The sequence below is a fragment of the Sinohyriopsis cumingii genome, chromosome 10 (genome assembly GCF_028554795.1).
Source record: "Sinohyriopsis cumingii isolate HCF-2022 chromosome 10, ASM2855479v2, whole genome shotgun sequence".
Classification (NCBI taxonomy): Eukaryota; Metazoa; Mollusca; class Bivalvia; order Unionida; family Unionidae; genus Sinohyriopsis; species Sinohyriopsis cumingii.
Genome location: NC_142970.1, coordinates 15,266,135 through 15,281,556, shown reverse-complemented (window position 1 = coordinate 15,281,556; position 15,422 = coordinate 15,266,135). Strand labels below are relative to the sequence as shown.

At 36.0% G+C, this 15,422-nt stretch overlaps 1 protein-coding gene across 1 annotated transcript in view; it reads left to right on the top strand.

Annotated features, from left to right (window-relative positions):
• Window positions 1-15,422, top strand: part of LOC149789641 (uncharacterized) — a 64,090-nt gene that overhangs the window by 23,395 nt on the left and 25,273 nt on the right. The window contains exon 6 of the mRNA XM_089973078.1: window positions 12,730-12,857. Coding sequence (XP_089829204.1) covers window positions 12,730-12,857 — 128 coding nt within the window. The remainder of the gene's footprint in view (window positions 1-12,729; window positions 12,858-15,422) is intronic.

Here is a 15,422-nt window from a genome sequence, read left to right as displayed (position 1 = left end):
ACATTCAATAACAGAAACAGAAACACATTTGCAGATGTCAACATGCTTCTTCAATCCCATGTATTTCATGTGGAATTTTGTCACATACAAAATCCAGTTTATAATCACGAAATTTCGTAGAATCGAAGAAAATACCAAAATATATGTATTCCAGATCAAATGGAAAAGTTGTTGCAATGCACATTCATTCACAATATGACTTCCAATATCAATTATATCTAGACACGCCATTTTCTTTCGAAAGTTATGTCGAGCGCACGACTAAGTTCAAATTAATCTGGGCGTAGTTATTTGCGCAGTAATAATGCGCTTGTGTATTTAGTTTGGAATACGGCATACAGTCATTTATCTTGTTTCTTGAAGTGTATTTTGTTTATATAATAAAGCCTTACGCATTATAAAAAATGACCATATAGTAAAAAGGTTATTGCATTTGTATGGGAAAATATGAACTCCCAAGTTCGTGCAGTATTCAACCCAAAACACTCTCTCATATTGTTCCATGCAAATGCAGTAACCTATATATTTTGCAGGTGTGGCACGTTCTTCACTTTGTAATTTATTACTTTCCACTGCATACAGTGTACGACAGAGTATTGTAGTGTACGACAGAGTATTTTAGTGTACGACAGAGTATTGTAGTGTATACGACAGAGTATTTTTGTGTACGACAGAGTATTTTAGTGTACGACAGAGTATTTTAGTGTACGACAGAGTATTGTAGTGTACGACAGAGTATTTTAGTGTACGACAGAGTATTGTAGTGTATACGACAGAGTATTTTAGTGTACGGCAGAGTACTGTAGTGTACAACAGAGTATTGTAGTGTACGACAGAGTATTGTAGATACTGCTTGTTCTGCTCTTTGTAATGGATTAATTGTGTGTATCATGGTAGCAAGTTAAAAAGTGCATATTCACCAATAACTCTGCACATTGACTTTTGCATGAATTAATTCATTTTGGTATTTAAAGCTGGATCTCATGTATGATGCACTCTTGCGAACAGGACTAGACCCATTTCTTCTGATGCATTGCCTCAAACTTGGTATACATTGTGGTCCATATCAGACGATGTGTATATTGATCAATACGTTTGCATCAGCAGGTTTTCAAAGAATTTTATTACTTTTACTTTTCAGAACCCAACTAGTCTTTCAGTAACTAATGGTGAACTTCTTAGCACTCGCAGGTTTATTTGTTTTATTTTTTTTTAAATTAATTTTCAGTTGTCTTTAATTCAGGGTTCCCTCACTACTGGAAAATTGGAAATAAGTCAGGAAAAATGATTTAAAATAATTTCTGACCATGAAAAGTCCTTGAATATTGATGAAAGTGCAAAAGAAACCCATAATTTTCTGCCAACACTTGACGCCAGAAACAATTACATAACTGAGTCATAACGGAACTGATCGTGAGCTAAATGTATAGAGTTCTGACCAGACAATGCAGAGGTTGCAATATGGATCATTTAGGAACTTGCCGTATTTGTTGAGCCAACACTCGGTGATTAGGTTAGGATAGTAGACTGGTTGTTTCACAGACAGCTAAGTTTGAAAACCAGTTTATCATCACTAGAAGCTGACATGCTGGTGGCAAAGCGTATCAATTTACCAAATGTCCTAGAAAACCTAAATGTTGTAGCATTGACTCATACCTGCATGAAATCGATATGAAAATTATTTATTTTCTCACATAATGCGATTTTTAAGTTACGTCTTGAATCTGCTCGAAGACGAGATGAAGCTATGGTTTTAATGAATTTTGATCTGATATTCACAATTTGCATTGCTAAGCTCATGATTGCACAAGTCTCATAATCCAAATATTCAAGACATCATAGAACGGTAGTCACATGATATCAGTAATAACCCATTACAAATGCTTCAGATACAAAATAACATATTAAATTAAATTCGTATACTCTTTGCAATAATGAAGAATACGAGACGAACATCCATTTATGTATATACTTATTGCGGGAACAATTGCACATGTTCTGTTATATCACGTGACTAACGTGTCGACTATTCTGTTCACTTCTACAATTTTCTAGTTGTTGTTCTTGAAATAAATATTTTGAGAATCATGGGTTCTTTCTGGTTTCTACTTTCATTTAATTTGATTGAATTTCTTACAACAACATTAAGATAGTAATATTAATATTACATAAATGTTGGACCTAAGATGTAGTTTTAGATGTGTGTAGTTATTTGACTAGTAATGTAAATAGTGAGCACCGGGTCAGATTTCATCTATGCTGTAGTTCTGCCCAGTCTGTCTGTATATTAATGATCATTATAGTTGCCAGTTCTGATAAATAAATCCTTTTTACTACAGATTGCATACAGGCATGACATGATGTAACATCATTTAAGTGTTGCTAGGCCTTCTGGTAAGCGACTATCATATGCCACTACGGCACCATTAGTCTTGTTCCTTGCTTCGTATGCTCCCTGCGTTGCATTCTGCTATTAGACGTCAGGTGAACGCCCACGCTATATTGTCACGTGATCAAAACAAAGGGTCTCATATGGAGAGATCTAGTTAATCTAACGATGGTACTTTACATATACAACGAGGAATCAATATCAGTGCAACACTGATCAAGAAATGTATTGCAGCTAGAATATATTAGATGACATGGTGAGAAGCATGCAATATTTGTAAAACAATCGTTACCCGCACCCCTCATGAAAGAGGTGTGAAATTTTCTTATTAATCTTTGGCTATATTTAGGCTGGTGTACATCACCTCATATCAATTTCGGCTTAAAATGTATCCTGGAATTGATTGGAGAAGGAATTTATTATATCTAGCTATTATAATGTGCAATATTAACAAAAATTCCATTGGGTGTACCCATCTCTTTCAACTTCGCCGACTAATAACAATATTTGTAAAAATAATTATATGACCGAATTGGTGGTTAAGCGTGAACGCAAGATAATGTCTGCCATAAGTTAAAATAGAAAGTATTTGTTAAAATCGCATTGTGTCACTAACAAAGAGAATGTTAAAGGAATAAATGTGCCGTGGTTAAATTAACTAGGTCTATCCATATGGGGCCATTTGTTCGATCACGTGACAATATGGAGTCGGCGTTCACCTGACTTCATAAAACGGAGTGCAACACAGAGATCATAGAAAGCAGGGAACCAGACTACAACACCATGACAGCAGATGTCTAATTTTTTCAAAGACAATCATATCACATCACAATCAAATTGTCAAAATGTGAAAATGTGGGAATCTTCTGAGGAATCCCGAATTAGAAAACGGACTGCCATTCGTTTTAAGTCAAATATTTGTGGTCCAAAATGTTGAGTGTCTGAGCTGAGCATTTGTGTTAAACTATTATTCTGCTTTGGCTTCAAAGTTCATTTAGGTCGCATAAAAAAGGGAGATTGTCGTCCCTTGCATGGAATATCACAAAACCGTACAAACTCTTTAATACAGGTTTTAGGACTGGATTATCGCAATAGAAGCAGACATATGTTCATTTGCAAACAAACACCAGTCCTTGTTAGTAGTTACCTTAGTATTTAATTGTGAAGGTCTTTTTGTCAACATTTATCAAGTCTTTTGTAAATGATTTTTTTAAATCATGGATTTTAATTAGATCGTCTTACTGAGTTTAGATTATTTGAAAAATCTTGTTTTGGGTTTTATTGGCACATACATTCAGTGATTAAACTTATCTATCTACAAGTTAAGATTCTAACACTTTTCATATATTGTTTTATTTTCATACTTTGGTATCAAATGATTATTTTTTGTAACAAGCACACATATTGTTATCTTGATTTACAAACTGATTAATCTGATTGGTTTATAATGAAATTTATGTTCATTATGTTGTTTCCTCGTACAAACATAATACATGTCATGCAAGTACAGTTGGACATTTTATAACGTACACTGAAATGACTCTACATGAAAATTTAAAGGATTATAACTTAGTCAAACTTGTTTCATGTGATACATTTTATGGTTTTGTGCATGATCATATTTACTGACTTAGATTCTTGAAATAGAACTATCTTTGATTTATAAAAACATGCTTGTTTTATAAGCTAAACTGTTCATGAATTCATTCAGTATTGTCATATGTGAACCTTGAAAAAATTAATTTTATCCTGGAAAAAAACCTGGAAATGATCTGGTAATATATCCTTTAAAAGGGTGGGAACCGTTTTAATTTCATTTTGCTCAGACAATAATCTAAAAGAATATTATATCAATTTGTTTATATAAAAAAATAACCGTTATGCTCTCCTTAGAGATAATCTTGTAACTGCTTTGTGTCATCAACCTCAAAGAAAATTGTAAAAGCTGGAATAAACATAAAAATAATTCACTTATAACCCTGTGTGAGGTAAGTGTATTTTTCCAAAGACACAACATGACATCTTTCCTGAGGAAGCATGACTATCGAATATGTTTCCTTTGGATTATAAGTCTGACACTTTACCATTTGAGCTGTCAAATCTACTGCCATTTGTGTGATTTCTATTGTTTTACATTTAATACATTTTACTATCTGAGTTTGGGTTCTGTTTTTGAATTCGTCTGATGATCTCATAGGTTCGTTGCTTGCCGTGTGCATACTATTGAATCTAGAATGACGAGTGGTTGATCTATATACAAATTCCTACCTGGTGTCAATTGTTATGCTTCACAAAGTTAGATTTGTGTTTGATGTTATCTGGTAGGCAATGGTCACTATATTAATGATGCAGGTTAGTATCCCATTCTTAGAGCAACATAAGCTTATTGTTTTACTGCCTTGGTTTGGGATTTATCTTATGATACTATGAATTGCTGGCATAATGATCGACCTAGAATCATGAAACAATTCTGCGTGGGTTTGTATTTTGGCTGGTCTATCATGGGTACATGAGAAAGCTTACCAGTAGCTTCCCTTGGGTTGCTCTTTCTTCGTGGGGTTTTCATACGTTCTTCCTCTACTATGCATACTGGCCACAACATAGTATTGCATATAGTGTGCTGAAAATGGCACTAAACCTGCAAATCTAACCATTGGTTTGTCTTCCAGTGGTGGACATGTATAATGGCTACTGAACCAACTTTATTTAATAATAACTCAATTTTTATATGTTAAAAAACCTGTTTTGTCCCCCAATTAAGTATAACACCTATACTTATCTTCTATAGAAACAATATTCCTTTATTTGTTTTTTTTTATGTCACAGAATATGTCTATGTAAAGTATGCATATCTATGGCTGAATGGTATATCAGCACAATATTAGCTATATAATGTCTATTACAAGTTATTTTCCTGAAATGTATAAACGAAAAAAGAGAAAATAAATCGGTTAGAAAAAGGGGCGAACTGTTCTTTATCGGTATCACTTTAATATGAATCTGAATTCCGCTTGATAATCGATGTTTACAGTATCTACTGGATCCTACTTTATTTCATATAGGTGAGCTATGTAATTCTTGATTACACTCTGGTTGTAAGAGTTTATATCTTTTTATGCTTGAAGAGGAACATCTGTGAAAACCAAAGTGCTGCAGCAGCTCTCTTATTACAATGACAATGTTTAATTGGTCATTAATTATACTGGCCATAGACTAGAAGAGGATATTGGATGGTGTGTTGTTCATCATCTGGTGTCCTTCTGTCTGGTAGCATAAGTTTGTTTTTGATATGAATCCTATACTACTTGGAGGATTGCCTTGAACATGCTGAAACTTTGCACACACATTAATCCCATGATCTAGTTATACCTCAATAGCTATCACAGTCAATGCAGCGTCCATTGTTAACATCTTGCTATCACTTACTTATCCCTAATGGAAAGTCATATTAACATTTGTGTTTCAAGTTGGTCCTAAATGGAAATTGTGATAATTAGACATCTAATAAGGTTGTCAAGGCGGACATCATGAAAATCTTGTTATTGGATTAGGATTGTAATATTAACTTGGGAATGTCACTGGAAGTCTTCATATCATATGTGGATGGTCTCAAAATAAAATGATATCCTTCTGATGTCCAAAATTGCCTCCATATCCATCCTGTTGAAATCCTGATGTTACTCCTGATGTCCAATATTACCGCCATATCCATCCTGTTGAAATGCTGATGTTACTCCTGATGTCCAATATTACCGCCATATCCATCCTGTTGAAGTCCTGATGTTACTCCTGATGTCCAATATTACCGCCATATCCGTCATGTTGAAATCCTGATGTTACTCCTGATGTCCAATAATACCGCCATATCCATCCTGTTGAAATCCTGATGTTACTCTTGATGTCCAATATTACCGCCATATCCATCCTGTTGAAATCCTGATGTTACTCCTGATGTTCAATATTACCGCCATATCCATCCTGTTGAAGTCCTGATGTTACTCCTGATGTCCAATATTGCCTCCATATCCGTCATGTTGAAGTCCTGATGTTACTCCTGATGTCCAATATTACCGCCATATCCGTCATGTTGAAATCCTGATGTTACTCCTGATAAACAGAATGTCGTATAAACACCAGTCAACTTCTCATGATGAATAATTGGACCTATCTAAATCTGGTGCTGATCTGACAGACAGCCATCTTTAAAATCTTGCCACTGCTTCCCAATGGAATGTCATATTGACATGGAATGTCAACCAGAAGACTCGTTGCTATGTCTAATTGGTTATATATTACAGTATTGCAAATCTGGCTTGTAGTATCGTTGATTTGATAGACATTTTTAAATTGTGTGACTGCTAATCCTTCAAGATGGTTGTAAATGTTATATAGATATATGTTGTTGTTTGGTCCTTAATAAAACTATAGCTGATCAACATGGTATCAATCTTGAATCTAATTATCACATATCCTGAATTAATGGTCATAGTGACATGAAGTTTCACCAAAAATCGTTTAATGGTGTTTTATTGGTCAAAAATAAAAATGGAGTAGATCATTCAATTTGATGACACAGAGGCTAATTTGAAAATAGTGATGTTTCTCAAAAAATATTAAACATGTCTTTATTACTCATTTCGAGGGAAAATGGTCTCATCATTAGTTCCTCTAAATTCGTTTTGGCCATATTTGTGTACTTGTACAGTGTATTTAATATTCAGCTGGACAAGGACAACTGCTATGTGTCGACTTCCACTTGCAATAACCTGCGTAAACCAATGTTCGCAGTGGCAGATACATAGGCATGAAAGGCAAGCGCAGTCAGCAGAAGTCAAAGACAAAAGTGATTAATACTTTATCGCAGTCCTCTTGGCCCCATCACCATATCCCTACATGAACAGGGAATAAGGAAAATAATGGTGGAAAGAGTAGGTTTGATCCCAACCTGGAAAGTCATTAAGCTTTGTAAATATTCATCACAGTATAGAACAAATTCAGATACGAGGTATTATGTCTAAGTGACGACTAAGCCTAAGTTCCTTTATTGATTATAGTTCACAAAAATGCATTGCGATATATCTTGGCTCATTATGTTGTAGTTTGCAATGGGAATATGGCATTGATAATTATTGTTGGTAGTAATTCTCACTAGTTTAAATTATCCACTGTGGCATGGATTATACATGTAAAAACTGTTTGGAACCTGGATTGTGCTGATGTGCCATCACAATGTATGCATATATGCTTAGATACATAGATAACATGTTAGTGCCTACATTGAGATAATCAAACAATGTGTTATCCGTTGTTTTCTTTCGTACATCTGCTTGGCCTTAAGAAAAATCTATAACTCGAACATAGATACACCTGCTTTTGGACCGAATGCACATTTATACATGAAACTGTCACTGAACCTGTCAGACCCAGAAACAATATGGCCACACAATTGTTCCCAAACCGATTATACCGTTAGATAAAGAGAAAGGGTTATCACAGCATAATCATTTCCTTACATATTTACACAATACGTAACTCAACAAAATGGTAATTAAATATTTATTTATCAGACATATACATCTTATCTATAACTTTGTTACCAGTGTATGTGAACAAATATACAAATTAAATTTGAGGGAAAGGAAATATCCCATTCAAGGTTGTTCTTAAAACTTACTTATTTCGACTGCAAAAACAACCTTAAAGACCTAATAATGGATCTACCTTAACTATCTTCAGCATGTTTGTTATGTTTTCTGTACCTTTGTGTCTAAGTTCAGTGGACAATTCATTCCACGTTGCTTGGCCATGGTATGCAAAACAACTTTGCCCATATGACTTCGTTTTCATAGTGGGAATAATGAGTGTACAATTGCCAGAAGAGGGGCGTAAGTATCTTGCTGGTGTATACACATGGGTGAGGTCGGATATGTATATTGGACTCGAGTCCGTCAGTGAAACGTAGCACAGAGAACAAATTTTGTGTTTGATTCTGGATCGAATGGATAGTCAGTGTAGGGTACAGAGCAGCATGGAGGTATGCTCTGATCGTGATACTCTAAGTATGATCCGAGCAGCTGTGTTTTTAATTTTTTGAAGTTTCTGGAGAAGATATTGAGACGAACCAGACAGAATTGCGTTACAATAGTCTAGTCTTGCAAGTACTAATGAACACAAGAGTTTTAGAGTTATGAACTAAAAGATATTACATTTTGAGAATGGAGCTGATGCGATGCAAGCTACGCCGCCTTGCATATGTTCATGACATGTTGGTGCAATGTGAGAGTACTGTCCAGAGTAACACATACGGTTTGTACTGACTGTTTGAATTTAATGTTGGGTGTTGTTGATATTTATTGTTTGAAGTAAATGATGTGAATCAGAAAGTCTTTATGTTGTGATCAGAATGGCCTCAGTTGTATTATCATTCATCTATAGCTTGTTACATGTCATCAATGATTTCCCATCAGAATGCACCTCTTTACACCTTGGATGCTAGTATCAACTTCAGTTGGGTGGCTAGATTTGTATATTTGGGTGTCATCAGCGTACAATTGGTGAGACACTGGATGATGATATATGACACTTGAAAGCGGCTGGGTGTATAGAATGAAGAGAACAGGTCCAAGAGCAGACCTCTGTGGAACGCGACTACATAGTTTAACTGGGCTGGAGTGTATTCCAATCGCAGAAACAATTTGTGTCCTGTTGACCAAGTAGGACTTGAGCCACATTAAGCTTTATCAGAAATGCTAAATACATGCTGGAGACAGTGAATTAATATATCTTGGTCTATTGTGTCAAATGTTGTAGACAAATCAAAGAGGGTGAGGACTGTAATATTTCCGCTATCCAAAGCAGAGAGAATGTTATTACCTACTTTTAAAAGAGTAGTTTCAGTACTGTGGCAAGGGTGATATGCAGATTGTACACTGTTAAAAAGACTGTTTGAAATTCAGATGAGATACAAGCTGGGATAGAACAACCTTTTTAAGATTTTTTATATGAATGGGAGATTAGAAAATTGGAGGTAGTTCTTTACATCGTTATGGTCGAGTGTTGGTTTCTCCAGCCGAGGCTTTACAATGGCAGTTTTGAAAAATGATAGGAATTCCCCGGATGAAGAGAGGGGTATTAATACAATCATTTAATGAAGGCAATACTGGATCTAAGCACTCTATCAGAAGCGATGTTGGAATTGGATCAAGTTTACATGACTGTTTTTGCACACTTTTTTGTATTAAATCCATAGAGACCGGTTCAAATGCTGCTAATTGTTGCCGCTGAAATTATGTATCCCAAATGTATAGTGACAACGAGTCAATTGAAATTGTGTTGTCAAGCTTATCTCTAGTAGTTTGTACTATGTCGTGAAAGAAATTTGCAAACAGGTCCAGAAGGTCGAAAGGTGAGAAGGTAGTTGGAAGTGATGTACATTTGTTCCTTGACATTAGCTTGTTAGTAATCACGAAGAGCTCTTTGCAGCTGGAACTTTCCAGGATCTTAGTAATGAAGTAGGCTGATTTTGATGTATGGACTATATTTCTGACATTCTTCTTAGCGGCTTCATTGACTTGCTTATGAATAGTGAATCTGGTGAAACCCAAACCCTCTCAGATTTACGGCGGTCTCTTTTAGCAGTCTGAAGCTGTTCCATAGCAATGATGTGCCATGGAGAACAGTCTTGAATCGATACTCTGCACTTGGTGGCTGGGGCATGTTTGTCGAGCAATGAACGCAGGCAGTTATCGAGTTGTTCTGCTGTAGAAAGTAAGCAAGTTGTTGGGTTTGCTTCTATGTCATGCATTAGTTTGGTTATATTTATCATACGGATGTTTCTCTTAGAAGCAAATAAAGGTGGAGGGTTAGGGACTGATAGGTCCAGATGGCATTTAATGCAGAGGTGATCTGATGCAAGTTTGTGGGATACCAGGGAGGACAGTAGAATGTTATCATCAGGTCTATGAAGAATCCAGTCTAAAATGTGACCATGTTTATGGGTGGGTTGGTTCACTGACTGTTTAAGGTTGAAAACATTAGTGGAATCTAGGAGATTTAATGTGCATGGGTTTCCAGGGCTGTGAAAGTAAAAGTTGAAATCTCCAAGAATAATCAGGTTGCCACCTATCGATACTACATACTCCAGGAGATTCGGAAACTGCTCCAAAAAGAGAGATTCAGTCAACTCGTTATTTTTTTTTCTACTAGGAGGAGGGTGGTATAGGCATAAAAATGGACTGACCTTTGCACAGTGGTTTAGGCTAGTTCAAACGATGTGTGGTATAAATTGAAAGTTGTGTGGTTAAGACGTTTGATCATGGAGTTCGTTGTGATGACAGCAATTTCACCTCCGCGAGAATTACGGGGGAACGACTTGATGGAGTACCAGTGGGTGTTAGATACGCACACTTGGGCTCATCGCCTGATGTTTTTAGCCACGTTTCTATCAGGAGAAATACGTTAATATTCTGGTCGTTGATAAAAATAACTATTTCAGTAATCTTTTCAGGTGGTCCTACTGATTGGGCATTTAATAATGCAGTACACAGCGGTATGTCTTGGATAGCTGACACAAAGGTTGATGATTTAATAGGCATAATAATTTACAGGGACATGTAATCAGCATTGCTCTAGTTTGGTGCAGTATCGTACAGGGATATTCATTATGAACATTCCTCTTGTCTGGATACACTAGTGTACAGTGGCATACCATCCACATCATTTCTTGAGTCTGGATACAGTAGTGTACAGTGGCATGCCATCAATAGCCTTCCTTGAGTCTGAATACAGTATTGTACAGTGTCTTGCCATCATTAGCCTTCCTTGAGTCTGGATACAGTAGTGTACAGTGGCATACCATCAGTAGACTTCCTTGAGTCTGGATACGGTAGTGTACAGTGGCATGCCATCAATAGGTTTCCTTGATTCTGCATACAGTTACTGTGCAGTGGCATGCCATCAATAGCCTTTCTTGAGTCTGGATACAGTAGTGTACAGTGGCTTGCCATCAGTAGACTTCCTTGAGTCTGGATACGGTAGTGTACAGTGGCTTTCCAGCATTAATACCAACTGTATTCAAATGTTGGTAATCTATGATGTTTTACGATGTTAGTCATTTGTCAACCAAACCACTGGATGGCTGACGGCACACAGAAGGGCATGTATGGCAATCCAAGGTTATGATTTATATATTAAATACATTATATCCACATAAGCGCTACACAAATTAGGATGCTTTCAGTATGTTTGAAAGAATATTTTTTATAATTATCATGAATATGGCATCTACATGATGCTATGTTACATACAGATGGAACATTTGCTCAAAACTCTTGCAAGATAGCAAGCAGAAACATTTACTATTGCAAATTTACTAAAGTTGTGACCAGAAGGACCAACACATTGGGATATAAGTTTCCTTTTTGTAGATGAATGATACACTCTTTAAGGTTGCAGTAACATTTCACAAGATATTACCTAACCGCAGATATCGCCAACATGTTATATGAGACATAGCTCTGCCTAATGAATGCAATCACTCATCTGACTAAATTTAAACCCATACATCTATTCCATAAATTGCCAAAAATTGAACATTATACTGTGTTTATCCCTTTTTCATTTGAAATGTCCTCTTCATACTGTTCTGAAACTATCAAGAGTTTCACCATTTAACCATATATTTACTAACAGAAACACACCCATCCCATGTCATATTGATTGGGTCCAAAGTACATCCCTTACAGTCATATGAGGCAACCAGTGAATATATGAGTTGGGCTGGTTCAATAATTAGCATGATGATAATTAAATGCTGGAATTTATTCAAGAAAGAAAGTATATTAGTTTACATTGGCACACAATCATTAATATTCCTCAAGATTGGGTGTAGTAGATTACCATGACATGCCAGCAATAGCATTCCACTTGTTTGGGTAAAATAATTTACAGGGACATGCTATCAGCATTGCTCTAGTTTGGTGCCGTATCATACAGGGATATTCATTATGAACATTCCTCTTGTCTGGATACACTAGTGTACAGTGGCATACCATCAACAGCCTTCCTTGATTTTGGATACAGTAGCATAACGCGACATGCCATAAATAGCCATCCTTGAGACTGGACACAGTAGTGTACAATGGCTTTCCATCATTAATACCAACTACATTATATTTATTCATGATGTTTCACAATGTGAGTCATTTGTCTACATATGCGCTACACAATTTAGGATGCTTTCAGTTTGTTTGAAAGAATATTTTTGTATAATTGTCTTAAAAAAGGCAAATACATGAGTACCTCAGTTGTTAATGTAATATGTATTCTCTTACAATTTCCAGATGCTGTCTGGTCAATGAAGAATAATCCAGATTTCCATGACAACAAAAAACACATCTTACTACTCATGGAACAATTAAACATTATTGCCAAACCAAGATATTACAGTGAGGATGGGTCTGAAATCAAGGTGAGTTGACTTGAAAGTCTGAATGATAAAGTATACTGTATAAGAGTTTTGTTGGAATTTTGTCTTATTTCTACATTATTACAATGGAAACAACCTCAACTATCATCTAGTAAGCTACCAATAAAACTGTTCCATTTAGGCACAAAACTGTCTTCCATGGCAATCCATTGAACTTCTAACAAAATTGACAGAAGTTCCTACACCATAAACATACACTGTTATGGGTGAATATTTTCCTTCTGTCAACATAACTCCTGAATTATTACCACTTTCTCTTCAAACAATGTTCCTGGGTTACTGTACCCATTCCAACAAACTGACTGGAGTCATTATATGCCTTCTGCCCTCAAACACTCCTGAGTAACTACACCCTTCAGCCAATAAAAACAATATTTAGTGATTTATAGTGCTAGGTGACTACACTTGTGTCTATCAAATGTGCCTAGATGACTGCATCTTCTACCTACATAGCGGTCCCAGGTGACAGTGCCCTTTCTTTCAAAAAAACGGTCTCAGTGACTATGCTCTTCCTGTCAACATAATAGTCCCAAGTGGCTATGCCCTTTTTGTCAACAGACCAGTCCCAAGTGGCTATGCCCTTTCTGTCAACAGAACAGTCCCAAGTGGCTATGCCCTTTCTGCCAACAAAACTTATCTGTGTAACAGAATGGTAGTAAGTAGCTATGTCCCATTCTGCCAACAAAACAGTCCTGTAAAACTATGCCACTTAGATGCCACTACAATTGTTCTGAATTAATTGCCCATGGATTGCCAACAAAACAGTCCTGAGTGACTGTATCATTTCTGTCTACAAAACTATGCTCAGTGACGATACTCAGTCAGTCTAGAAAACTGACCAGAGTGACGATACCCATTCCATATAGAAAACTAACTGGAATGACTCTACCCATTTTGTTTAGAAAAAATGACTGGATTGTTATACCCATTCTATCTAGAAAACTGCATGTATTGACAATACTCTTTTTGTCTATAAAACATAAGACTGAACACAGTCAATATTAAAATAAAACATAATATTTCTTAGATGAATGAAATATTATGTTTTGTTTTCAAAACGTTTTGAAAAATATTCAGATCATCTGAACTATTACACCAAAATTTCCATTATTATTAAAAAGTTCTTTCTGTAAATTGGGATAAGTCCGACATTTGTGCAACCAGGTTAATGTTGTCGCTACAGCCATGTACATAATTTAATTTGACTTCCAGCTAAGAACTCAAGATCTCCTATCCGCATAAATTGAATGAAAGTTTCCTCGTGACATAGTAACATTGAACCAGTCAACGTGTTTATAAGTTTTAGAAGAAAGATTTTATTCTCAATTGAATGAAAATGATAGCATATTCTGATTTCGTGTTTAAGAGTCTCAGTTGTTGGTAAAGTAGTCTTTGTGACGTGGGGTCTATTCCATTTAAACATACCTCTACCCCACAGACGGCAAAATAAAAAAAAAAAACTTCCACGCATGGTCATTAATAAAAAATAATCACTTCTGTGCCATGTCATATCAAAAGAAAAGATACTTCTATCGGTGGTGCCTATTTATTTTAATAATATGTTTCTATAATGTCACCGTTGTGTTTCTGCCCCCTCCCTCCCATTAACAAAAATAACGTCATTTCGGATTACTCATCACAAGTCGCGCGATTTCAGGGAAAAGAAAAACTAAAAATCTGCAATTTCCGATGAATTGTAATTGTAACGGAAATACGGAAACAATGGGAACGTGTTTATTCGGAAGTCTTCGGATGTAGCCATATATGGTATGGATGCTGAAGACGAATATTTAGAACATGAAAAAAATGGATGCAACTTGTGGTCCGTCGAAGATGTGGGGATATAGCTGACTTCATTCAGCCTGGAGTAAGCTGTGGCTACTTTTAGAGGTGAGAACTTGACGATAAACAGATACAAGGGTGAGACCATGCTTCAGTCTCAGAATTAAGTTTGAAAATCGTACATTTGAAACTCCGCAAACTTATAAAACGTTCTCTTCTCTTAGCTTCCATTTGATTGGTTAGAACTATTTGAATGACAAGTACGTGCTTCGGAAAAAAATCACGACCTTGAATTAAACCGGATTGCGCAGTTCCTCTCGCAACTTCACGTGACCTTGTAAGCTAAACTGCACGTAACATAATAATTTTGGTACCTATGTTTTGATCTGACAGGCATTCGACTTTGTATGCATACTAAAACTTTGTCGTACTGGCATACATTTATGGAACGATAGGCCATTTTTCCCACTCTATAGCTCAACATGGCCATGATTGCACCTACTTAATATGCAAGTCACCGCACAGAATGGAATGCTGTCTTCTCATTGGTTGACTGAAAATGAGGTACTGAACTTTGGAATAAACTGATTTTTGTTCTGAGATATATTTTCGAGGTTAGAGACTTGACGGGAGTATCACTCACTGATTCAGTGACACTAGACGTATTGATAACATGTATGTGATTGTGATCACTGAGATATTAGCAATGGCGGGTCATCTGTTCTAGGTACGATTCTTATCTAGAGACACTGGTGTTAAAATTAA